This window comes from Peromyscus californicus, unplaced genomic scaffold (assembly GCF_007827085.1).
Source record: "Peromyscus californicus insignis strain IS unplaced genomic scaffold, ASM782708v3 Scaffold_8__1_contigs__length_139910024, whole genome shotgun sequence".
Classification (NCBI taxonomy): Eukaryota; Metazoa; Chordata; class Mammalia; order Rodentia; family Cricetidae; genus Peromyscus; species Peromyscus californicus.
In genome coordinates this window covers 120622638-120648061 of record NW_026294606.1, presented here as the reverse complement: position 1 = coordinate 120648061, position 25424 = coordinate 120622638, and the positions used below count along the sequence as shown (strand labels likewise).

General features: G+C 39.3%; 1 protein-coding gene across 9 annotated transcripts in view; it reads left to right on the top strand.

Annotated features, from left to right (window-relative positions):
• Positions 1–25424, top strand: part of Chd9 (chromodomain helicase DNA binding protein 9) — a 236684-nt gene that overhangs the window by 90177 nt on the left and 121083 nt on the right. For all 9 annotated transcript variants that reach the window (XM_052729717.1, XM_052729720.1, XM_052729722.1 and 6 more), the window contains one exon: positions 11296–12915. In XM_052729717.1, the coding sequence (XP_052585677.1) occupies positions 11458–12915 (1458 nt within the window). In that variant the 5' untranslated portion in view covers positions 11296–11457. The remainder of the gene's footprint in view (positions 1–11295; positions 12916–25424) is intronic.

Sequence of the window (25424 nt, the reverse complement as noted above, 5' to 3'; positions counted from 1 at the left end):
ATTGAGAAGCATTGGCGAGAAGGACGCTTGAAGCCGCCTGCTGGGCTGTTTGGCTGACATTCCCCTCCTGCCTTTGCGGCTGAACAAGGGAGGGGTCAAGAGAGGAGATCAGGAGCTGTGGGTAGAGAGCTGTTCAGGTGGGAGTGGAGGGCTACAATAGAGTCAGAATGAGGAGTGCTGCTTTTATTATGGGTGTGATACAGAGTCACTGGAGGGTTGTGAGTGAGGTGACCTGAGACACCTGGGAGAAGGTCATACCTGCTGCTTACTGGTTTGAAATATGGCCTAGTATCAGGGCTAGTTTCATATCCATTATACAGGAGGAGAAGCCAAATATTTGTTAGGTATATATGGGTTTGAAGTTGAGGCAGAGAGGGAATAGATTTAAATTAGGAAGTTACCAACATATGTGACATTTAACACTGTGAGACTACTTAAAATTACCTTGAAAGTTGGTATAGACAGAAATGAAAGATGATTAGACTGTCCCCAAATACCATCAACACTTAAAGGTTAGAGTGCCCCAAGTACCCTTAACATTTAGAAGTTAGAGTGCTTCCAAATAGCCCAACATTTAGAGGTGAGTGTACCCCCTACCACCAACATTTAGCAGTGGGTTTTCAGTCTCCCTTAACACTATGACCCTTTAATACAGTTCCTCATGTTGTTGTGACCCCCAGCCACAAAATTATTTCATTACTACTTCATAACTATAATTTTGCTACTGTTATGAATTGTAATGTCAATATCTGATATACAGGATATCTGATAGGTGACTCCAAAGGGATCTCAACCCACAGGTTGAGAACTGCTAATTTAGAAGTTAGAGTACCCCCCACTACCACCAACATTTATAGGTTACAGTCATTTGCAGAGTCTGAAATTAAATATTCAGAAAAAAGGAGAGAAATGAGGTGAATTTCTTTGTCTATCATTAAGCATTTCGAAGAAGCCTCAGTGGTAACTGTAACAAACACTGCTGATAGATAATTTAAATAGTGAAAAATGAGCTGGACAGTGGTGGTGCACGCTTTTAATCCCAGCACTCAGAAGGCAGAGGCAGGCGGATCTCTGTGAGTTCCAGGACAGCCAGGGCTACACTGTCTCAAAAAACAAAAAATAAACAAAAGTAACATTATACCTTTGGTTGGGTCAATTTAGAGAGATGGTAGGAATAAAACTGATCTCAAGAGATAAGGTGGGCATGGTGGCTCATATGTATAATCCTGATACCCAGGAGGCTGAGGCAGGATTGCCCTGTGTTCAAGGCCAGCCTGAGTAACTTAGATTCTGTCTCAAAAGAAATAAAAACGATTAAGGATGTGGCTTGATTAACATACATAATAAGTCCTTTAGTTTATTCCCCATTAACATACACACAATACATTTTTTTCCTTATTGAGACAGAATGGCCAGCAGGAAGGGGTGGGCTTCACTGTTAGTTCAGGCTAGCCTAGAATTCATTGTGCAGCCTAAACTGGACTTCAAGCAATCTTGCCTCAGTCTTCTGAGTGCTGGGATTACAGATATGAGTTCTCATGCTTAGGGGAAGACATTTCAAATACATTATCTTCCCAAAATGTCTCTAATGGTTTTGAGCGGGGGGTGTTAATCAGCTACTTCAGTTTGTAGGCAAGACCATTTTTGCTGGAATGTATATATCTAGTCTTGCAGGTAATATTCCCCAGGAAAGGAAAGAAGACCAAATAAGAAAATAAATAGAAATACCTGACCAGTTCTTACATATTTTAATCCTTAATAATATGCAGAATTTAATAGTCTTCACTGCCATTTAAAAGGTCTAAATAGCCGGGCGGTGGTGGCGCACACCTTTAATCCCAGCACTCAAGAGGCCAGCCTGGTCTACAGAGTGAAATCCAGGAAGGGCCCAAAGCTGCACAGAGAAACCCTGTCTCGAAAAACCAAAAAAAAAAAAAAAAAAAAATCTAAATAAATAATGAGACAATATTGACTCCATTATTTGTAGATTTGTACATTTTCATTTAATATTTATTGTGCAAAACTCCCTGAGCTTCCTGTTTTAAAAATTGCATTGTAAGTGGCTAGAGAAATAGTTCAGTGCCTGTTCTTCCAGAGAACCTGGGTTCAGTTCCCAGCAACCACATGGTGACTACCAACCATCTGTAACTGCAGTCCCAGGGGGATCCAGTGTCCTTTTTCCAACTTCTGCAGGCACTGAATGTACCTGGCACACAAACATACATGCAGGTAACACACATATACATAAAATCATAAAATGATTAAAAACAAATAAATTACATTTTAAGATACTCTAAATTAAAAATTCCATTTCTACTAATATTTCCTGGGTTATTCTGTTGCATCCTAGCATAAAGTTTTTCTCAGTCATTTATTCTCAGTAATTATAGTAAACATGACATCTTCCTTTGATATGGAAAACATTTTAATATGTATTATATACTTAGTCATCATATCAAGTACTTAGGATAGGTAGTGGGCTTTTGTTAATTTTTCAAAATTTTTACTAATAAGGAACCTTATTAATGACAGTTGTATTATCTCCTAGAATTTTTCTTTTATGACAGAGTCAGGATCCTTGTTACTCAATTTTTTTGTGTAACCAAATGCTGTGTTGTTGTTTTTTGTTGTTGTTGTTGTTGTTTGTTTTTTGAGATAAGGTCTAACTGTGTAGCCCTGACTGGCCTAGAACTTACAGAGTTCCAAGTGCTTCTAACTCCAGTGTGCTGGGACAAATGTCTTTTTTTCTTTTTTTTTAGACAGGGTTTTTTTGGGTAGTCCTGGCTGCCCTGAAACCAGCTTTGTAGACCAGTCTGTCCTCACTCACAGAGATCCACCTGCCTCTGCCTCCCCAGTATTGGGGTTTAAGGTACGCCACTGCCACTACCACCTGGCATCCTTTTTTTAATTAAAATTTTAATTATTTATATGTGTGTGTGTCAGAATGTCGATTTGTACACATGAAGTGCATTGCCCACTGAAGCCAGAAGAGACTCTTGGGTCCCTTGGGGCCAAAGTAAAGACAGTTGTGAGCCATCTGATGTAGGTGCTGGGAACCAAACTCAGGTCCTCTGGAAGAGTAGTACATGGCTCTTAACAGCTAAGTCATCTCTCTAGTGACCAAATGTTGGTTCTTTCTCCCAGGGGAGCAGAAGCAGTAAGCACACCTGAAGTCATTTAAAGATACAGAACTCGCCGGGCGGTGGTGGCGCACGCCTTTAATCCCAGCACTCGGGAGGCAGAGCCAGGTGGATCTCTGTGAGTTCGAGGTCAGCTTGGGCTACCAAGTGAGTTCCAGGAAAGGCGCAAAGCTACACAGAGAAACCCTGTCTCGGAAAAAAAACAAAACAAAACAAACAAACAAAAAAAAAAAAGATACAGAACTCTGTTTAGGACTGGCTTCAGGAGTCAAGCTCTCAGGTTAGTGTATGTGTCCTTTACTCCATCCCCAAGTGAACGAAGTTACATTATATTCCTTCTCAGAATGGAAGGAAGGGTCAGGTAGATTAATAAAAAAGTGGAATACTTAGGACTTTTCCAGCAAGATACCATATCTCCAAGAATTTGTTTCTGCCTTACTACTTTGTGCGTGTGTGTGTGTGTGTGTGTGTGTGTGTGTGTGTGTGTGTGTGTGTTGTGTGAATTATGCCCTTGATCTTAGTGAAGGGACTGAGAAACAAGGAATTGTAAATAGTCATGATATTGATGGGCAGGAAATTTACTTTGCTAGAAGAAGGTAATGAAATGGGAAGACAGTAAGGAAACGGGTAAGACGATAAGTCAGTTTGGCCCAGCCTGGCTCTGCTCTGTCTAGCATCTTTTTATTTTCCCACAGAAACTCACCATCTTGTCATATACAAGGCATTCTTAGTGCACGTAGTAATCATGCAGGGTGTACTTGGGTCAGGTCCCAGGAAAGGAAATTAAGGAAGACCACTAGGGGAATGGAGAAAAGAAAAATTGGCTAGCAAAACAGGGAAATTTTGTTTTCTATTTTTTTCTCCTGTTTTCTGAGACAGAATTTCAGTCTGTAACCCAGTCAGCAGTCCTCTTCCCTCAAGCTCCCCAAGAGCAGGAATTATAGGTGTGAGCTACCTATAATTCTAATAGCTAATTTTTGAAGTTTAAAACTTTGATTGAGCGAAATGATCACAATAGCTCACTCTTACCACTACCCCCAGCTTACTTTGAAAAGAATTTTTGTCTCGAGTCATTTTAAAACTTTCTTTAAAACGATCTTTGTGTGTGTTTGTGTCTCTGTGTGTGTGTGTATGTGTTTTTTGTTTTTGCTAGTGTCTTCTTGTACCTGTAGCTTTCCTGGAACTTACTCTGTAGGCTGGCCTTGAACTCACAAATATGTGCCTGCCTCTGACTCTAGTGCTAAGATTAAAGGTATGTACCACCACACCCGGCTCCACAGTGGAATTTTTTCTAGCCTAAAGAGAAATGAAGTTAAAAAAAAAAATTGTTTTAGAAAAACAAGGAAGCAGAGGTGAGAAATAAGGGGTTGATGCTTGGGGTGATGTGCTTAAGTAAAGTTTATACTTGTATGACCTTATGAAACCTTGTATCATTTAAGATACTATTTAATTTTTTTTTTTTCTCTTTTTGAGGCAGGATTTCTCTGTGTAGTTTTGGATCCTGTCCTGGATCTCCGCTCTGTAGACCAGGCTGGCCTTGAACTCCCAGAGATCCGCCTGCCTCTGCCTCCCAAGTGCTGGGATTAAAGGCGCTAGTCACCACCACCTGGCTATTTAAAATAATTTCATTGATGTACTTCACATACTATATGATTTGATCTATTTAAATGTATAATTCACTGGCTTTTTCATCCCCCTTTTAAAAAATTTATTGCTTATGTGTGTCTGTCTGTACATCTGTATATAAATATGGTGTGTGTGTGTGTGTGTGTGTGTGTGTGTGTGTGTGTGTGTGTGTGGTTGTACATGTGCCATACTAAACAGCAAGCAGTTTTATCTGCTGAGGCATCTCACTGGTCTCATTCTTTCCCCTATTTTTTATTTTTTAATTTTAGAGATTATTTTTGTTACTGTGTATGTATCTGTGAGTGTATGTCACATGTGTCTTTGTGCCCATGGATCCCAGCAGAGGGTGTCAGGTGTCTCTGGAGCTTGAGTTACAGGCTGTTGTGAGTCTTCCAATGTGGGTTCTGGAACCCAAATACAGGCCCTCTGGAGGAGGGTTGAGCACTCTCAGCCACCAAGCATTTCTCCAGACCTTCTTCCTCTGATCTGATGGCAGAGTCTTTCTCTTTAGGCTGGATTCCAATTATGATTCTCTAGAGTTACAGACATGCATCACCACACCCAGTGTAGTTTCTAGTAATCACAGAGTTGTTTTTTTTGTTTTGTTTTGTTTTTTGGTTTTTCTTTTTTTTTTCTTATTAAGAAAATTTTTTCATTCATTTTACACACCAATCAAAGATCCCCCTCTTCCCTCCTCCTGCCCGCCAAGCTTCCCCCGCAACCCAGGCCCTACTCCCCTCCACAAGAAGGCAAGGCCTCCCCTGGGGAGGCACATCCAGTAGAGGCAAGTCTAAGCCCTTTCCCCTGCCTCAAGGCTGCAGGAGGTGTCCCATCATTGGTAGTGGCCTCCAAAAAGCCCCCTCATGCACCAGAGATGGATTCTGATTCTACCTCCAGGGGACCTCCCAAGCAGATCAAGCTACACAATTGTCTGGCCATGCAGAGGGCCTAGTCCAGTCCCATGCAGTCTCCACAGCCATTGAGCTTTCATGAGTTCCCACTTGTTTGGTTTGATCGTCTCCGCAGGTCTCTCCATCATGATCCTGATGCACTTGCTCATAGAATCCCTCCCTCCTCTCTCTCCCCTGCCTCTGCCTGGTGTTTGGCTGTGGATGTCTGCATCTGCCTCCATCAGTCATTGGAGAAAAGTTCTGTGATGACAGTTAGGGTATTCAGCAATCTGATCACTGGGGCAAACCAGTTCAGTTCAGGCACCCTCTCCACTATTTCTAGTAGTCCAAGCCTGGGTCATCCTTGGGGATTCCTCACAACTTCCCTAGCACCGGGTTTCTCTCTATCCCCATGATATCTCCCTCCATCAAGGTATCTGTCCAATTGCTTTCCCACTCCATCCCTGTTCCAGCTCGACCATCCTATTCCCTTATGTTCTCATCCCCCATCTCCTACCCTCCATTGCCCACCCCTCACCTCCAGTTCACTCATGGAGATCTCATCTATTTCCCCTTCCTAAGGCGATCCATGCATCCCTCTTTGGATCTTCCTTGTTAGCTAGCTTCTCTAGAGTTGTTGGTTGTTGTCTGGTTATCCTTTGCTTTACTTCTAGTATCTACTTATGAGACAGGGTTTCTCTGTGTAGCTTTGGAGCCTGTCCTGGAGCTTGCTCTGCAGACTCGGCTGGCCTCTAACTCACAGAAATCTACATGCCTTAACCTGCCAAGTGCTGGGATTAAAGGCATGCGCCACCACTGCCTGGCATGCACAGAGTTGCTTAAATATCAGTGAAAGTAGCTTAAAACATTTTCGTCACCTCAAAAAGAAGCCCCATAACCTATGACCAATACTCGTTGGTCACCAGTCATGTCACACATCCACCCTGCCTTCAACTTTCTAACCACTAATGTACTATTGGTTGCCAGCCTGGGATAAATATTGAGACTCTGTCTCAGAAAAAATGGGGGTGGGGAGTAAACCTCTGTAATTGTACTCCTTCACTTAGTATATGGTTTTCACAATTAAGTTACAAGTTATGAGTCACTTTCATTTTTGTAAGATTTTTAGTTTTGCAATACTGGGAGTTGAACCCAGGTCCTCATACATGCTATAAAAGAATTCTACCACAGCCTATTTTTATTTTGAGACAGGGTCACAGCAAGTCACACATGCTGCTTTGAACTCGATCTGTAGCCCAGGCTGGCTGACCTTGAACTTGTGACTTTCCAGCTTCAGTCTATAAGTAGCTATGATTTAAGGTTCAGCTCACTTTTTATTATTATTGGGTAACTCCATTGCACTAATATGCCATACTTTGTTTGTCTACTTATCAGTTGTTAGTTGGTGATTTCCTCCTTTTGGTATTGTGAATAAACACTGCACTGGGCATTGGACATGCAAGTTTGTGTTTAATTCCTGCTTTCAATTCCATTGGGTATTTTTCTAGAAGTGGAACTACTAAACTATACGGGAATTGTATTTTTAAAGTTTTGAGGACCTGATGAATTTTTCTACAGAAGCTACATTCCCATCACTAATGTGTAAATTCAACTACTTCCTCTCCCTCTCTTTTTTTCTCAACCACTCTTGCATTCAATTGTTTTCTTGGTGTTTTTACTTTTTCATCCTAATGGATAAGAAGTGATCTTTCTGTTAGGGTTTTGGTTTATAGTTCTGTGGCAATTATGAGGTTGGACATTTTTTTTTTTCACATCTTTACTAGAGGTTTATATACCTTTGGAGAAGTATCCAGATTTCTTTCCAGGAACTTGTTAAAATGTTTTATGTGTTTTAGATATAAGTTCTTGTATGTTCTAGATATAAGATGGCTTTTTTGTTGTTTTTTGAGACAGAGTTTCTCTGTGTAGCCCTGGCTATCCTGGAACTCACTCTGTAGATCAGGCTGGCCTTGAGCTCAACGATCTGCCTGTCTCTGCTTCCTGAGTGCTGAGATTAAAGGTGTGTGCCACCACCACCACCACCACCACCACCACCACCACCACCACCACCATCATTGCCGGGCTAGATATAAGTTCTTTATTATATATATGATTACCAAAGATTTCATTTTTTCCCCCTGTGGGTGGTTTGTCTACTTGCTTACTTCCTGTGTTTTGTTTGTTTGACAAGGTTTCATGTAGCTTAGGTTGGCCTCCAGTTAGCTATGTGGCTAAGATGGCTTTGAATTCCTGATCCACCTGCCTCCTTCTCCCAAGTGCTAGGATTGCAGGGCAGGTGCCACCACCCCCAACACTTGCTGCTCTTCTCTCTCTCCCCACTCCTCCCTCTCCTCCCTAACCCCCTCTTCCTTCTCCTCTGCTGTCTTCCCTTCACTGTCCTCTCCTTCATTTCCTTCTAATTTTTGAGACAGGGTTTTATGTATCCAGGCTAGGCTTGAACTCATCCGCTTGCCCTCACCTCTGAAGTGCTGTTACTACAGGCATGTGCCCACAAGCCTGGGTATCCCTTGAGTATGCCACTGGTTGTTTCTTTTTCTTCTAGAACACAGCTGAGAGCCAGGGTCCTAAGAGGTTGGGCTTTACTCATTGGTGAGAATGTGGGCTTTAGAAGATAGTCTGGCAGCTCTTTAAGGTATCCTTTGAAGCACAAACATTTTGACTTATTTTGAGGTGGTCTCTCACCAGGTCACTCACAATCCTCCTATCTCAGTAAGTGAGTAGATGGGCTGTGTATTTCAGCACCACACTGCTTGTTGTGGGTTTTGTTTTAGTTTTTTTGAGACAGAATCTCACCATGTAACTCTGGCTGTCCTGGAACTCACTATACAGACCAGGCAGGTCTTGAACTCACCAAGATCCTCCTGCTTCTGCCTCCTGAATACTGGGATTATAGGTGTGTGCCATAACACTGGGCTTTTAATGATGTAGCCTATAAACTTTTCATATCAAACTTTTCATTTTGCTGAAGTAAAAACTAGGTTTTCATCTAACTAGTACTGTAGGAGTATTTTGTGGCAAGTATTAGAGTATATTATAATGTATAATACAATGAAATCCTAAAAACTACACAATTACACGTTCTTTCTAATTGTTTTATTATGTCAGCTTTTCCTAAAATCAAGTTAAGGGTGAGTAAATTGTTGTTAGCTATTATTTCCATTTTCCCCCTTATAATTTGTGCTGAGTGAATAATTTTCTATTCTGCAATTAAAGGGACAACTTTAGTAACTAGGTTTTTGTCACCTAAACCTTTTACTTTTCTGAACTTCATTTCATCCCGTTTTTACAGGATAGTTTTCGCCAGTTAATTAAGATTATCGTGAAGTATTTTATAGTCCAAGCTTGTTTTTGTTTTGCTTTGAGGCAGTGTTTTATACAGTAGCCCAGGCTGTCCTTGGAAACTCATCCTGTGGTCTAGACTGTCTGAACTGGATCTTCCTGCCTTAGCCATCCAAGTGCTGGGAGTGTAGGCATACACTACTAGATATGGCTGCGTGTTGTTTATTTATTAAAGCATATGATACTGTTGTGATTGGTAATACATCATTATCTAGGTATAATTTATTCAAATTTGGTAGTTGTTACTTCTCAGAATTAAAAAAAATAACATTTCTACAGTTGAATAGTTAGTAGAGATTTTACTTAGAAAATTTATTTTTAATAACTTATTTCTCAAAATAGAAGTTCTGAAAAAGTTTGTTAGCACTTTGGTAATTTTTAAATAAACTAATATATATGGGAATAAGTACCTTCATTTGTGATTTTTGTGTGTGTGTGTAAAAATAGGAACATTAGATCCATATTACTTTTAAAAATTTTGGAAATGATTCAAGCCTGGAACAATAATGGTTACCTATTTAGTATTAGAAAGTAACCAGTCAGTAGATCACTTTTACATCTCAATGGTATATACATGTGTGTATGTGTTCATGAATGCTTGGCAGTCCGTATCCTAAGGTTCTACATTAAAGGAACCGCCACATGCTTATTAAAAACATTTCGAAGAAATAAATTACACCTACTAGTTCATTCTTACTTTTATTCCCTAAACAATATAGTGTAATACCAATTTATATAGCATTTGTATTGTAGCTGGTATTTTAAGTTATCTAGACATGATATATAACATCATGAGTTATAAACAGAAATATGTATTAAGGTTATATGAAAAATAGATCATTGATATAAGTGACTGGAGCATCCATGATCTTGATTCTGTGGGAGTTTTAGAATCAGTCTCCCTCGTATACCTGGAGACAACTGCATATGCATAAGTTTGGTTAGCATTATATACATACGTATAAACTTTTACTTATTTATTTATTTGATTTTTTGGGACAGGGTTTCTCTGTGTAACCCTGGCTATCCTGGAACTTGATTTGTAGACCAGGCTGGACTCGAATTCACAGAGGTCCACCTGCCTCTGTCTCCCAAGTGCTGGGATTAAAGGCATAAGCCTGACTGGCTCAAACCTTTAGCTATCTCTCTATCTCTCTATCTCTCTATCTATCTCTCTCTCTCTCTATCTATCTATCTATCTATCTATCTATCTATCTATCTATCTATGCACGATCGTCATAGGACCAGTTTATTATTTATTTATTTATTTATTTATTTATTTATTTATTTATTTATAGCTTGTCACAGGACCAGTTTATCATTTACTTAGCCCAGGCTCCTGTTTGTTTTCTTTCTCTTTCTCTCTCTCTTTTTTTTTTTTTTTTTTTGGTGTTTCGAGACAGGGTTTCTCTGTGTAGCTTTGTGCCTTTCCTGGAACTCACTCTGTAGCCCAGGCTGGCCTCGAACTCACAGAGATCCGCCTGCCTCTGCCTCCCGAGTGCTGGGATTAAAGGCATGCGCCACTACCGCCTGGCTCCTGTTTGTTTTCTATTTAGCTTTTGAATTTCAACATTTGCATAATTTGATAAATAAAATAGGAAACATGTATATGCCTAATGATTTAGCAGTTTCTCTAGAGATAGAATAATGAATACAAGTAATTATAGGAAGATACAAATACCTAAGTCCTTTGGCTATTAGGCTGGTCTTCCATGGTAGATAAGCAAAAGCACCATGAGAACTATATGAGCATATGTTCCAGCATACTTTGCAGCTTATTTGTGTTAGTGATATCAGGTAATGAAACCAAATTTATTTCATTCTGGGTCACCTCATAGTATCTTGAAAATTGAGCTTCCGGTATTTCTGCATACACCCTATGGGACCTAGAGCTGTGATCATAATCTACTTACTAACTGAGGACATCTGACACTAGCTCTCTTAAACATATAACGTTTTGAAGGGTAGTACCTCGTTAGTCTAATCATTGCTGGAAGTGCTGGGAGTTGTAGATATTTCATGCTGTAGTGTGACACATTGTTTGTTGTTCCTAGGGGTTACTTTACATTCCTTTGTCATAATATATGTACTTCAGAGTAAAGTAATGTGCATTTTTACTTTTAAATAGTTATGTCCCCCACAGGAGCACGATTTCCTCTGTATAGATTATTAATGATCTATTTGCAATGAATTAACACACACAAAATACTGTGTTTTATTTATATGTTTAATGAATACCTACTACTAAATTTAAATTATTTTTGTTCTTATTTTTCTAGGATTCTGACACTTCATGACATGTCATTATGTAGAGCAATAATAAACACTGGCCTGTTTCGGATTAGTTGATGACCCTCAGAAATGATACAGTACTGTCTACCACAGAGAAGCTGAACATAGCTGTTTGGAGTGAACACCCAAATTGTCACTGAAGTTTCAAAATGACAGACCCAATGATGGATTTTTTTGATGATACTAATCTTTTTGGTGAGACCCTAGAAGGTTTGTCAGATGATGCGTTTGTCCAGCCAGGACCTGTTTCACTAGTGGATGAATTGAACTTGGGTGCAGAGTTTGAGCCTTTGCACATAGATTCACTAAACCATGTTCAAGGTACTCCTACGCATCAGAAGATGACGGATTTTGAACAGTTAAATCAGTTTGACTCAATGAAATTTCATCAAGTTAATCAGTCTTTTGGCAGTCCAGCTGAACATGTATTGTCTCCACACTCTCAATATAATTGCTCTCCAATCCATCCCCAAAACCAAGCCAATGGCTTGTTTCAAGATGTAGCCGATGGTAGTCCAATGTGGGGTCATCAGACAGCTACTGGCCTTTCTAATCAAAATGGATCTCCTTTTCATCAACAAGGACATTCACATTCTCTTCATCAAAATAAAAATTTTGTGGTGCACCATGATTTTGCCTTATTTCAGGCCAGTGAACATCAAACACAGTGTACTTCACTTCGCTCACAACAAAACAGAAGTAATCTTAACCCAGGGCAAAATTCTCTTGGCCAGTCTAAAAATTTTATAGACGTTAATGTTTCTGGTCCCCACAGAGTTAATGCTAACCACCCACCACACATAACTAATGCATCCTCTTCACCACAGTCTCTCTCAGTGCAGTTTTCTCAAGCAGCAAATCCTCCAGTCCACTTCCTCAAGTGTAGCAGTCATCAGGAAGGAAACTTTAACAGACCTTCTCCAAGTATGACTTCCTGTTCTGTCAGTAACTCACAGCAGTTTCCTGCACATTACTCCTTCTCCAGTGGTCATGTGTCACCAAGCAGTCTCCTTCAGTCATCTACGGTTCTTCCACCCAGTCATACAAATCAAGCTTTATCTGATTTTGCTGGAAGTAACTCCTTTTCACCTCATAGGGGAGTTAAGCAAGAATCTGCTCAGCATATTCACCTAAACCCCACTCCATCATTGAATTCAAATAATTTTCAAATTTTGCATTCGTCACATCCTCAGGGTAATTATAGCAATTCAAAATTATCTCCTGTGCACATGAACTTCCCAGATCCTGTTGACTCAGGACCTCAAATGGGTCATTTCAATGATCATGTTGAAACTAATGGTTTTTCATCTTTAGAAGAGAATTTACTTCATCAAGTGGAATCTCATACAGAACCGTTTTCAGGACTTGACCCAGAGGACCTCCTTCAAGAGGGTCTCCTCCCCCAATTTGATGAATCAACATTTGGACAAGATAATTCAAATCATGTTTTAGATCATGACCTTGATCGGCAGTTTACTTCACATCTTGTAGCACGGCCTTCTGACATGGCTCAAACTCAGTTGCAATATCAGGCTCGGAGCTGGCCTTCCTCATTGTCTAATCATCAGCATTTACACAACAGAAGTCATCCATGTTTACAGCGACAGGTATGTAGCTCTCTGTTTTTATTTTGGCAATTTGAAGGTGAGTAGGTTTCTACTCAGTTAATTTTAAATGAGACCTATTCAAGATTTCTTAAAATTGGAATTCTATTGAGTGCATATTTTGACAGGTTTATATCTTGCTATTAAAATCATATTAGAAGCAATTCTTTGTATTTTGGAGCTGTAAGTTTTGATATGTGTTGTTGCTTTTGTGCTTACTTTTAACAGAAGGCTATAACCATGATCATTAAATAGGAAACAACAGTCTGGAGATGTTTTATTATGAATATGATAGACATAGTACTGATATTCCTATACAAGCTCATACAGATTAACCAGCAAACCTAACATCTGTCTCATCACTGAGTAAAGCACAGAGGAAGAAACTTAGAAAACAGGCACTGTGGATTTCACCTCTGTCATCTTAGCTGAAGCTGGCTAAGGCAGGGTTGCAAGTTTAGGCCAGTTTGGGTACTTTAGAAAAGCTGTGGAGAAACAAAACACACATCAAAAACCCAGGAAATCAAAATAGTAAAGCCAAGGTAATGTGGAACTTTAGTTAAAATTCACTGTGTTGAAAAAAATGATAAAATGTAGAACATTTGTTTCATTTATTAGAAACTGTTTTTGAATATTCATGCTTTCAAAAAATGCCTTTTATATTTATATATTCATTCTGTGTGTAAATGTATGTGGAAGCATGCATGCTGAGGTGCATGTAGAAGTTGGTACTCTGTACCTCCAGGCTTATCAGCAAGCACCCTTACCTACTGAGCCATCTCACCAGTCCTAATGTTCATGCTTAATGCTGGCATATTTGTGGGGAAATTCATAATGTTCATGGCTTTATTAATTGATAGAATCTTTTGAAAAACATTTTGACACAGCAAAATAATATATCCAAAAAATATTTTTAAGATTTATTATTTTATTTTATGTGTGTAATTGTTTTGCCTGCATACATGTCTTTGTATCATGTACATGCGTGGTGCCCACAGAGGCCAGAAGAAATTGTTGGATCCTCTTGGGCTGGAGTTACAGATGGTTGTGAGCTGTCATGTGGGTGCTGGGAATTGAGCAGAGTCATCTGGAAGAGCAGCCAGTGCCTTTAACTGCTGAGCAATCTCTCCAGCCCCCAAAGATATTTTATATTTATAGCAGGGAACTGGAAACATCACAGCTTATTATCACATACAAATTTAATGGATTAATATCAACATTAAAAAAAACCTTGAAGACTAACTCTGAGAATGTTAATGATGCCCCAGGAATAAGGTATAACTCCAAATTATGATCATAATAAAATAGTTCAGACCTTCCCAGCTGTATAGTCTCTTGACAAGGTTTATGGTACCAGATGTGGGGCATCTCAAATCCAGTGAGACAGTGCTTGGTCATCCTCATAACAGACTTGACACTGCTGTACTAGTGGCACAGCTTGCTTGGCCAATAACAGTATAGCACACAGCTGGATAAGAATTGTTGACGACAGTTCTCTCCCAGCAGTCTGCATCGCACTTTCCACAATGATGAGGGATACTTTTCAGGGAAGATGCTTCCAGATCAAGTCTGGCTTGATGTTTCTATGTTCTGCAACCAGAGCGCCAACACACAGTTTTTGAAATGTCTAAGATGGACATACCAAAAATATACTAAGGTATATTTAAAAGGCACAAACTTATCTTCCAATGTACTTGTTGAGTGTTAGGATTTTGCTCCCTCTACTGGAGGGAGGGTCAAGCATGTTAGTCAGAAGGACCCTGGAGAAACTCTCCAATGACCAAATTTAGGTTCATCTGTTCAATTTGTGTGTAGTCTTTTACTGGCTTTGACTAATTGCTTTGTCCAATGTATAATTAAATTATGAACCATTAAGTTTATTTACTTTTTTTTTTTTTGAGACAGGGTTTCTCTGTGTAGCTTTGTGCCTTTCCTAGAACTCACTCTGTAGCCCAGGCTGGCCTCGAACTCAGAGAGATTCGCCTGGCTCTGCCTCCCAAGTGCTAGGATTAAAGGTGTGCACCACCACTACCCAGCAAAGTTTATTTACTTTTTGCTTGGTTTTGTTTTCTAAGAGCTAACATGTTTTTTGTTTTCCAATTCATGTTTTAATAAAGATGTTTCCAGTTTTGAAAGTAGTAAGGACTTTCTTTTATTTAGATTTTATTTATTTTCTTTTATATAGACTTGCAAGGTCATATAGATAAGTAATGTAGCCTCCATTGCTAGCATATAAACATATAGACATTGAAGAGAAATTCTTTCTTCTTGTTGTTGTTTTTGTTTGGTTTTTCGAGACCAGGTTTCACTGTGTAGCCCTGGCTGTCCTGGAAATTGCTCTGTAGACCAGGCTGGCCTTGAACTCATAGAAATCCACCTGCCTCTGCCTCCCAAGTGTGGGGATTAAAGGCATGCACCACCACCAGGCAAGAGAAATTCTTTTAAAACTCCATTTGTAAATCATCTTAGGGCCTAGAGAGATGGTTCAGTGGTTAAGAGCACATATTGTTCTTGCAGAGGACCCAAGTTCTATTACCTGCACCCATATCAGACAGCTCACAGCTTCCTGTAACTCCAGCTCCAGGGGATCTAACACCCTCTGTTCTCCACACTCATGCAGATATATACACATACACACAAATAAATAGTAATAATAAACATTTCTTTTTTTTTTTAAGATAGAATTTCTTGCTTTGTCCAATGTATAATTAAATTATGAACCATTAAGTTTATTTACTTTTTTTTTTTTTGAGACAGGGTTTCAAAACTCTACTGGAACTCTAGAGATCCACCTGCCTCTGCCTCCCAAGTGCTAGGATCCATCACCTCCTAGCTAATGAAAAAAAAATTTTTTTTTTCAGATCTGAGGACTGAACCCAAGGCCTTGCGCCTGCTGGGCAAGAGCTCTACCACTGAGCTAAATCCCCAACCCTGAAAAAATTTTTTAAAAACATCATCTTGTTCTATACTGATAAACTAATGAAATTTAAAAGCTACTAACTTGTTTTTTCTATGAAAACAATGTTCAAAAATTTACAAAGGGCAATCAATTTGGGATCAAATTGATAGGCAATCAATTTGTTTTTACTTTTCAAAATTTATGTGTATGGGTGTTGTACCTGCATATATATCTGTGTACTATTTGTGTACCTGGTGCCTAAGGAAACCAGAGTTGGCCATCAAATCCCTTGGAACTGGAGTTGCAGATGGTTGTGAGCCCCTGTGTGGTTTCTGGGGATCAAACCTGAGTCCTCTGGAAGAGCAGCTAGTGCTCTTAATCCACTGAACCATCTCAGCAGCTCCAGTGTTCTATTTTGTTTGCTTGTTTATTTTTGGTTTTTTGCTGTTGTTTTGTTTTTTTGAGACAGTATTTCTCTGTTTATCCCTGGCTGTCCTGGAACTCACTTTGTAGACCAGGCTGACCTCAAACTCAAGAGATTCGCCTGCCTCTGATTCCCATGCCCTGGGATTAAAGATTTGTACCATCACCACCCAGCTTAAATTAGGTTTCTTTAGTTCTATCTCTTGCAATAATTTTTGTTTTGGACTAAACTAGCAAGCAGTATTACATAAAAAAATAGGGTGGTGTGCTTTAGTTTTTCAGTTTATTATAACTAATTCTGAAGTAGTCCTGGTGAGATGGTGTAGCAGGTAAAAGCACTTGCTGCACATCCTCCTGAGTTTGAAACAGACTTCCCAGAGTTGTTCTGTATATATGCCCTATCGTATACAGCTGTGCACACATACCAATAAACAAAATACATTCTGAAGTAAATCATGTATCCTAGACAAGATATTCTTTGATCTACTTTCTGAAAAGTCAGTGACACTTATTAAAATTTATGAAACTTTGATGAGAACATTGAATCTTTTTTTTATTTTTTGAGACAGTGTTTTCTCTATGTACCCCTGGCTGTCCTGTCTGTAGATCAGGCTGGTCTTGAACTCAGAGATCTGCCTGCCTCTGCCTCTGGAGTGCTGGGACTAAAAGCTGTACACCTCCATTGCCTGGCTGAGAAGATATTTAAATGTTTAAAGAACATTTCTAAGCTTTATTTTTCTCTCAAGAGCAGTCATGTAGACAGCTGTCAAATTGCTTAGCACACTTGGAGGTTTGTATGCAGTGTTGGAAACGGTGAAGATGGCTATATTTGACTCTAGGATTTATTTTCTTTTTTATTGTTGTAACAAGGTCTCACTATGTATCTTGTCTGGCCTGGAACTCTATGTGGCTGGTCTCAAATTTATAGTGAGACCTGCCTCTGCCTCCTGAGTGCTGGGATTAAAGAGTTGTGTGCTTATTTGCCATTTGAAATGGAGAAAAAGAGCAAAGGAAGAGGTCCAGGTATAGGTTAGCTGGGAGAAGGGGCAGGAGAAGTCACAGCAAGTATTTTATTTGCAAGTGATTATTTACAACTTGGGAAGCAGATAAAATACTGACTTACCACCATCTTTTGTTTTTGGAGAGAAGAATTTGAGAGACTCCAAAACTTTAAAAAAAATCAAAACTCTTTTATGATAAATATTTTGTGCTATTTTATCTCTTTAGTTTTTGTCTTTGCAAAGTGAAAATGTGTAAGCTCAGTGTTTGTAAGTTAGATTCAGTGTACAAGTTCTATAGCAATGACACGGAGAGCGGCTTAACTGCCACTCAGAACAAGAAACACTGTTTTAGATGTGCTTATATGTAATTCTCTTTTAACTTTGTATTCTGATAATTTCTTAACTTTGCTTAATTCCTTGATTTTTTTTCCCTTCTTAAGCTACAGAAATACTTATTGCTTAAATTTTAAAAAGTTATTAACAGGTTGGGTAGCCCATGCAAGGCACATTTTTAAGATTTTATATATATATATATATATATATATATATATATATATATATATATATATATATATATATATATTTTAGACAAGGTTTCTCTTGTGTGATAGCCTTATAGCCTGGCTGTTCTGGGACCTGATTTTTCGACCAGGCTGGCCTTGAACTCACAGAGGCCTCTGTCTCCCTAATACTGGGATTAAAAGCATGTGGCCACTACACTCAGCTTCCTGATAAATTTAATACAAGGTTGTTATAAGCAGTTTGATTAAACAGAAGACAAATATGTAAAAATATTGCCAAGAGTGGTATGGAGTAGATGTGGAGTATGACTATGGTTCCTTACACTCCAGAGATTAAGGCCAGAAGACTGGGAGTTCTGGGCAAACTTGGACTACTTAATGACACTCTGCCTCAAAAAGGAAGAAGAGGAGAAGGAAGGGGGAGGAAAAGGATTGAAATAAGTACTTGTGAGGTTGTTAAGAAAGATAATCACTGTTGACACTTTGTTATCTAAGTATCCAGTGAGGTCTGTTATAGGGACAATGTTGCAATTTTAGGAAACAAAGTTAGAAAACAGGCGCCTCACTGTTGACACTTAGTTACATATTATCCAGTAAGACAGTACTCCTATGTAGTGTTTATTGGCCTAGAACTGTGCAGACCTGGACGGTCTCTCTCTGCTTCTGCATAGGCCTGCACAGGCAAGCACCCAGGAATCTTGCTAAGAAAATGTAATAGCCAGCAGAGCAGTACTTGGCAAAAAGTGCTATATATAAAATATTTGACATACATTAATACATTGGGTCATCACAATGAACATTTTATTTGGATTTGATCATTTGCTCTAATTTACATGGGAGGAAACTGAGTTATAGAGAAGGCAACAAACATCAAAGTACATAGTAAGCAGTCATGGTTAAATCAGCTCCACCTAATTTGACTCCATTATTACTTAAGTATGTTAATGCATTATACTATATAACAATACTATGCTAATTTTCCCCTCCTTTTCCCATTCAAACGTCAGCATTGCTAGTGCTGGGGAGATGATTCAGTGGGTAAGAGCACTTGCTGTGCAAGCTTGAGGACCCGGGTTCAGATCCCCAGCACCCAGTAAGCCGGGGTGCTGTTGCACTAACTCCTCTATGTGAGGGCAGAGAAGGAAGGACTGATGGGACTTGCTGGCCAGCCAGTCCAGCCAAAGATGCTGAGCTCCAAATTCAGTGAAACACTGTCTTGAGGAAGTAAGGTGGGGAGTGATAGAATAGGTAATCCAGTGTGCCTCAGCCTCTACCAGGGTGTAGGCGTGCGTGCATGCGTATACACACGCGCGCACATACACACCTGTGTGCACACATGCACATGCATGCACAATCACATACGAATTATATTGTTATTTGTCATATTATATTCTGTGTGTAGTCGCACACACCCAGCCCCCCATTCTGTTGAGAACCCTCAATTTTAGAAGACCATGGATTTCTTTAGGCAGTGTTGGTAATAGATTATCCATTAGCAGAGAGCGAAAAATCCTAAGGCAAAACAAACAAAAAAAAACTGAAAAGATTACATGTAAGATAACACCAAATGTCCCAAAGGTAAACACAGTAATTATCTTCAGATATTTGAAGGACTGTAGAGACCAGAATGAGGCCCAGCAAGCAGAAATGAGATAATGTGTGCAGTGTATAGAAGTTTCCAATAAAGTTCTTTTACTGAAAGCAGGGAAGTAGAATAATAGCCCAAAATTTTCAAAGTAGGATCTCTGGAATAGGTGGAAATTGGACTAGCTTGACAGGTTATTTCAATTCAAAATTCTATAACTGTAAATTTAGGTCCAAGGTGTGCCTGTCCATCAGGCTATTGAGCCCTGGGTCTGTCTTTTTCTCTTACACATGCTATTGTTGATCATGCTGGATGTCTTAGTTAGGGTTTCTATTGCTGTGAAGAGACACCATGACCAAGACAACTCTTTTTGTGTTTTTTTTTTTTTTTTGAGACAGGGTTTCTCTGTACGGTTTTGCTGCCTGTCCTGGATCTCGCTCTGTAGACCAGGCTGGCCTTGAACTCACAGAGCTCTACCTGTCTCTACCTCCAGGGTGCTGGGATTAAAGCTGTGTACACCACACCCAGCATCCTCTATCCTTAACAAGTTATTTGTTCTTACACCCCTCCCCCAATTTATTTATTTATTTGCTCATTTATTTATTTCTTTGTGTGTGTCCACTCTGAGAGGCCAGAGGCATCAGATCCCACTGGAGCTGGAGTTAGGAGTGGGTGGTTGTGAGCTGCATGACGTGGGTGCTGGGAACCAAACTCTAGTCCTCTACAAGAGCAGTACACTCTTCTTTTTATTTTTATTTATTCCCCTGGAGCTGAGGACCGAACCCAGGGCCTTGCGCTTGCTAGGCAAGTGCTCTACTGCTGAGCTAAATCCCCAACCCCTGAGCAGTACACTCTTTTTGTTGTTGTTGTTGTTGGTTTTTCGAGACAGGGTTTCTCTGTGTAGCTTTGAGCCTTTCCTGGAACTCGATTTGGAGACCAGGCTGGTCTCGAACTCGCAGAGATCCACCTGGCTCTGGCTCCCAAGTGCTGGGATTAAAGGCGTGCGCCGCCGCCGCCGCCGCCGCCGCCGCCGCCGCCGCCGCCGCCGCCGCCGCCGCCGCCGCAGCCGCCACCTGACGAGCAGTACACTCTTAAACACTGAGCCGTATCTCTAGCTGACTATTTATCTGTTGTTAACAGAATGAAAAGTTTGTTTAGTATATTTCAAGACACCGAAGGCTGAGCTGTAATAACAGTACAGCCTACAGCCAGATTTTTTTTTTTAAAGATTTATTTATTTATTATGTATACAGCATGTATGACTGTGGGCCAGAAGAGGGCACCAGATCTCATTACAGATGGTTGTGAGCCACCATGTGGTTGCTGGGAATTGAACTCAGGACCTTTGGAAGAGCAGTCAGTGCTCTTAACTGCTGAGCCATCTCTCCAGCCCCCAGATTTTTTTAGTTTAAAAAAAAAATCTCAAATTGACCAGACCTTGAACTTGGGCTATAAGAAAGAAAGCTAACTTAATTAAATGAAGTAGTAATTTAAATGAGGTTTTAATAACACCCATCTTTATGTCTATTATAAGACACATATTTAGTGCTAGTGAGATGGCAAAGCAGGTAAGGGCACTTCCCATCCTGCTTAACAGCCTGAGTTTGATTCCCTAAAACCCTTAGGATGAAAGGAAACTCCTGTGGGTTGTCCTCTGACCTCTACACAAACTCTCTCTCCCTCTCTCTCTCTCTCTCTCTCTCTCTCTCTCTCTCAAACACACACACACACACCAAAAAAAAGTTTAAAAATTTTATGTCTTTCATCAAAATTTATTGTGTGTAATTTGAATTTCCCAACAAGATCAAGGATTTTAAGTTAACATATGTATGACTATGTAATTTTATATGTGCTATTTGAACTTAGGTAAATAGCTCATAATTGCTTGTAACTCCAGCTCCAGGTCAGACATCTCTGGTCTTTGTGGGCACCTGTACTCATGTGCATACACCTATATACAAACAATGACACATAAAAATAATAAAATATTTAAAGATTTATTTATTTATTATGTATACAGTATTCTGTCTGCATGTGTGCCTGCATACCAGAAGAGGGCACACCAGATCTTATTATAGATGGTTGTGATTGCTGGAAATTGAACTCAGGACCTCTAAAAGAGCAACCAGTCCTCTTAACCTCTGAGCCATCTCTCCAGCCTCCAATAAAATATTTTTAAAATATTGAAATTCTTTTCTTTTGTTTAGTAGCCATATAGCCTTGAGCAGATTTATTTCCCCAAACTCACTGTATTTCCCCATAAAGTGTGATTGGTATTGGCACCATCCATGTAAAATTATTTTCTATATGACAGACTTGCTGAGAAAGAAATCAAGGAAAATACCCCATTTACAATAGTAAAAAAGAAATCTGGTAATAAATGCAACTAATAAGATGAAATATATCTATGAGGATAACTTCAGGACATGTGAGAGAGAGAGAGAGAGAGAGAGAGAGAGAGAGAGAGAGAGAGAGAGAGAGAGAGAGAGAGAGAGAGAGAGAGAGAGAGAAATTGAATACCATACCAAATGATTGAAAGACCTTCCATACTTTTTAGAATTGATACTAATTGCTCACAGATGCTTGTTTAAACAGTTGAGTCTCTTCATTAACTGCTTTCAACTGTAGTAAGCATTGCTGAGTCAGGCATGGTGGCAGACACCTTTAATCCTGTCACTCGGGAAGTAGGGCAGGAGGAACTCTTTGAGTTTGAGGCCAGTCTGGTCTCTGTAGAGAGTTTCAGGAAAGTCAAAGCTACATAGACCCTGTCTCAAAAAATAAAAGGAAAAAAAAAAAGAAAGAAAGAAAGCAGCAGTAGCAGTTTCTCTGTGAACAGCACAAATCTGTGACTCTAAACACAGGAAAGCAAGTAAAACTTCCTTGACATTCCATCTCACCTGAGCCAGAGTGGCTATTAAGAAAGCAAGTGACAGCAAATGTTGGGAGAGCACATGGAGAAAGGGGACCTTTATTGCTGTTTGTGAGTGTGAACTGGTGTAGCACTGCATCAATCTCAAAAGAACTAGTTAGAACTGTCAAATGACACAGCTCTACTTTTCCTGGACATATACTCACAGGACTCCTACCACAGAGACATTGTGGTGACCATGTGGTCTTAAGACACACATTCTGTATTTCACCATGAAGCTTGATGCTTGTTGTGGGGTTTACGTAGATGTCCTATTTAGCAAAGTGTTGGCTATTCCCTTCTATTCTTTTTTGGTTTTTCAAGACAGGGTTTCTCTGTGTAGCTTTGCGCCTTTCCTGGAACTCACTTGGCAGTCCAGGCTGGCCTCGAACTCACAGAGATCCACCTGCCTCTGCCTCCCGAGTGCTGGGATTAAAGGCGTGCGCCACCACCGCCCGGCCTCCCTTCTATTCTTAATTGCCACATCATGAGTAGTTTTATCATGAAAGGATACTGAATTTGGGTAATCTTTTTCTTCATCACTTAATAGGATGTGAAGTTTTTATTAGGCTCTTGACAAGCTATACTACATGAATTGATTTTTAGATATTAAATTAGGCTTGCAGGCTGGAGAGATGGCTTAGTGGTTAAGAGCACTGACTGCTTTTTCAGAGGACCCAGGTTCAATTCCTAGCATCCACAAGGTGGCTCAAAGCCATCCTTAACTCTAGCCCCAGGGTATCCAACATTCTCTTTTGCTCAGACATGTACAGGTATGTATGCAAACAAAGCACCTCTATTTATAAAATAAATCAATAAATTTATAAAATAAAACCAGAACAAAATAAACAAAGCTCTTTTTTAAAAGGGGAAAAACCTGTCCTTTCCCTTAAGAAAGAAAAGGAGGGGTGGGGGAGGAGAGAATCAGGCTTGTATTCCTAAAATGTATCTGCTTGCTCAGTCTCTTTCACTCTCTCCCTGCCCTTTCCTTTCTCTTTCCTTCTATTAGTGGTTATTGTAGGCTTAAGAGTTATTTTGTCTACAGTCAACTTTAGTCTTTAGTTTGTTTTACTTTGTTTTTAGCTATGATTTTAATTCATTAATTGTAACTGTTTACTTTTTCTTTGGTTTTAATAGGCTATCTAGATGATTGTATTAGTAAACAATGTAATTAATTAGAAAATGTTATTTTAATTTCTGGCCAGAAATTAGTGCATTTGCAGACTTCCCCTCATATCTTACAGCAAAGGAAACAAATATATTTTACTTTTAATAAGTAAGATGAACAAAGTAGGTTAAAAATTAATATTGACATTATTTTCATAAACTGTCTTCAGTGGAATGTTTTTATATTTGCATTTTACTTTTATTAAATTTGTTACTTGAAATACTGTGTATTCTAAAAGTGCCATATTGAACAATGTTCTTTCCCCTTTCCCACTTTCTGAATTACAAATTACAACAGAACCAATGAATGTTGTCCACAATGGTTCCCCAAACTCTTTTTTGTGTGTGTGTGTGTGTGTGTGATTTTTTTTTTACATGGGGTTACTCTCTGTGGCCTGGCTGTTCTAGAACTCCTTTGTAGACCAAAATGCCCTCAGAACTCCCAGAGATTTGCCTGCCTTTGTCTCCCAAATGCTGTGATTAAAGGCATGTCCCACCACCCAACCTACTGAACTCATTTTTTAAAATTTATTTTTAATTATGTGTATGTGTATGCACTTGAATTGAGTGCCCTCAAGACCACACCTATTGGATCTTCTGGAGCTGGACTTACAGGTGGTTGTAGCTATCTGATGAACATGATGGAAATTGGACTCAGGCCCTCTAGAAAGAACAGAACTCACTCTGAACCACTGAGTCATCTCTCTAACCCTCTCATACTCCTTCTTAAGGTCTTATCAATTGAAGGATAGATTGCTGATTGAAACCCTCTGTTGCCAGTTATAGTTTACAATGTAACTTTCTACCTGGCAGGGGAAAATACAATTTCTTTCTCAATTTTGAAAAATATTTTGTCTGTTAAAATAACAACAAAAAACAAAAACAGAAAACAAACCACCAGCAACCATCTAACACACTAACCAAAATGATTTAAAATTGACAAAGCATAGGATTTGTCTATAATCTGAATCAAAGGTTTCTCAAACTTGTGCCTCATCCAGTCCTTGTATCCACTACTTTTCTAGTGCGTTTGGATTTTTGAGATTGAGCAGTGTTTGTCCTGATGTTTAGAGGGGGAAAGACTGTAGTGCCGCAGCATCCTGTGAGTGAGCCTTTTAATATCTCACAATTTCAAGTCTACTGGACAAAACTCTTTGTTACTTGTTATGTATGATTGTCTTCCTTCCTTGGAAAGTGTCTTGCCCTTTCTTCACTTTATTCCTTAAGAGGACAATCTTCTTTTGTTCATATTGACTTGTTTCTCACAAATATGTGGTAGTTTCTTATTTACTCTTTCTTTTATCTTGCATGCTATGTAGTCTATGTCTATGATAAGAATATTAGTGTGTGTGTTTGTGTGTGTGTGTGCATGTCTTTGTGTGACTACCATTCAGTTTCATGTTTCTTTTCCTTTTTGTTTTAAGATTTATTATTATTTTATGTGTGTGCGTATTTTGCCTTTATGTATGTCTGGGCACCACATGTGTGCCTGGTGTCTGCAGATGCCAGAAAAGCACTTTGTTATGACTCTATATAAATGGAATCATGTTGTCTCTCTACTCTTGTTTCTGTATTTTTTCAGGAACATTTGTCTATATCATTTCATATATCAACATACCATAAAACTTCTTTTAAAAGATGCTTATTATTGATGTGTATGTTTGTACCTGTATGAGTGTATACACACATGCATGCAGGTGTCTCTGAAGACCTGAAGAGGGCACTAGTTCCACTGGAACTTTAGTTAGAGGGCATGTGAGCCTTCTAATCTGGGTGATGGGAACTGAATCCAGGTCCACTGCAAGAGCTGTACATGCTTTTAACCCCACTGAGTCATCAAAGAACATTTTTAGAAAGAATTTATGTGTTTTGGTTTTTGTGCTACTATATATTCTAAGACCTTTCATATACTAGGCAAAACTCTATGTCAGGTACATTCCTAAGGCCATCATCAACTTTTTCCTCCTTCCCTTCCTCTTTCTCTCCCTTCTTTCTTTTCCCTTTCCCA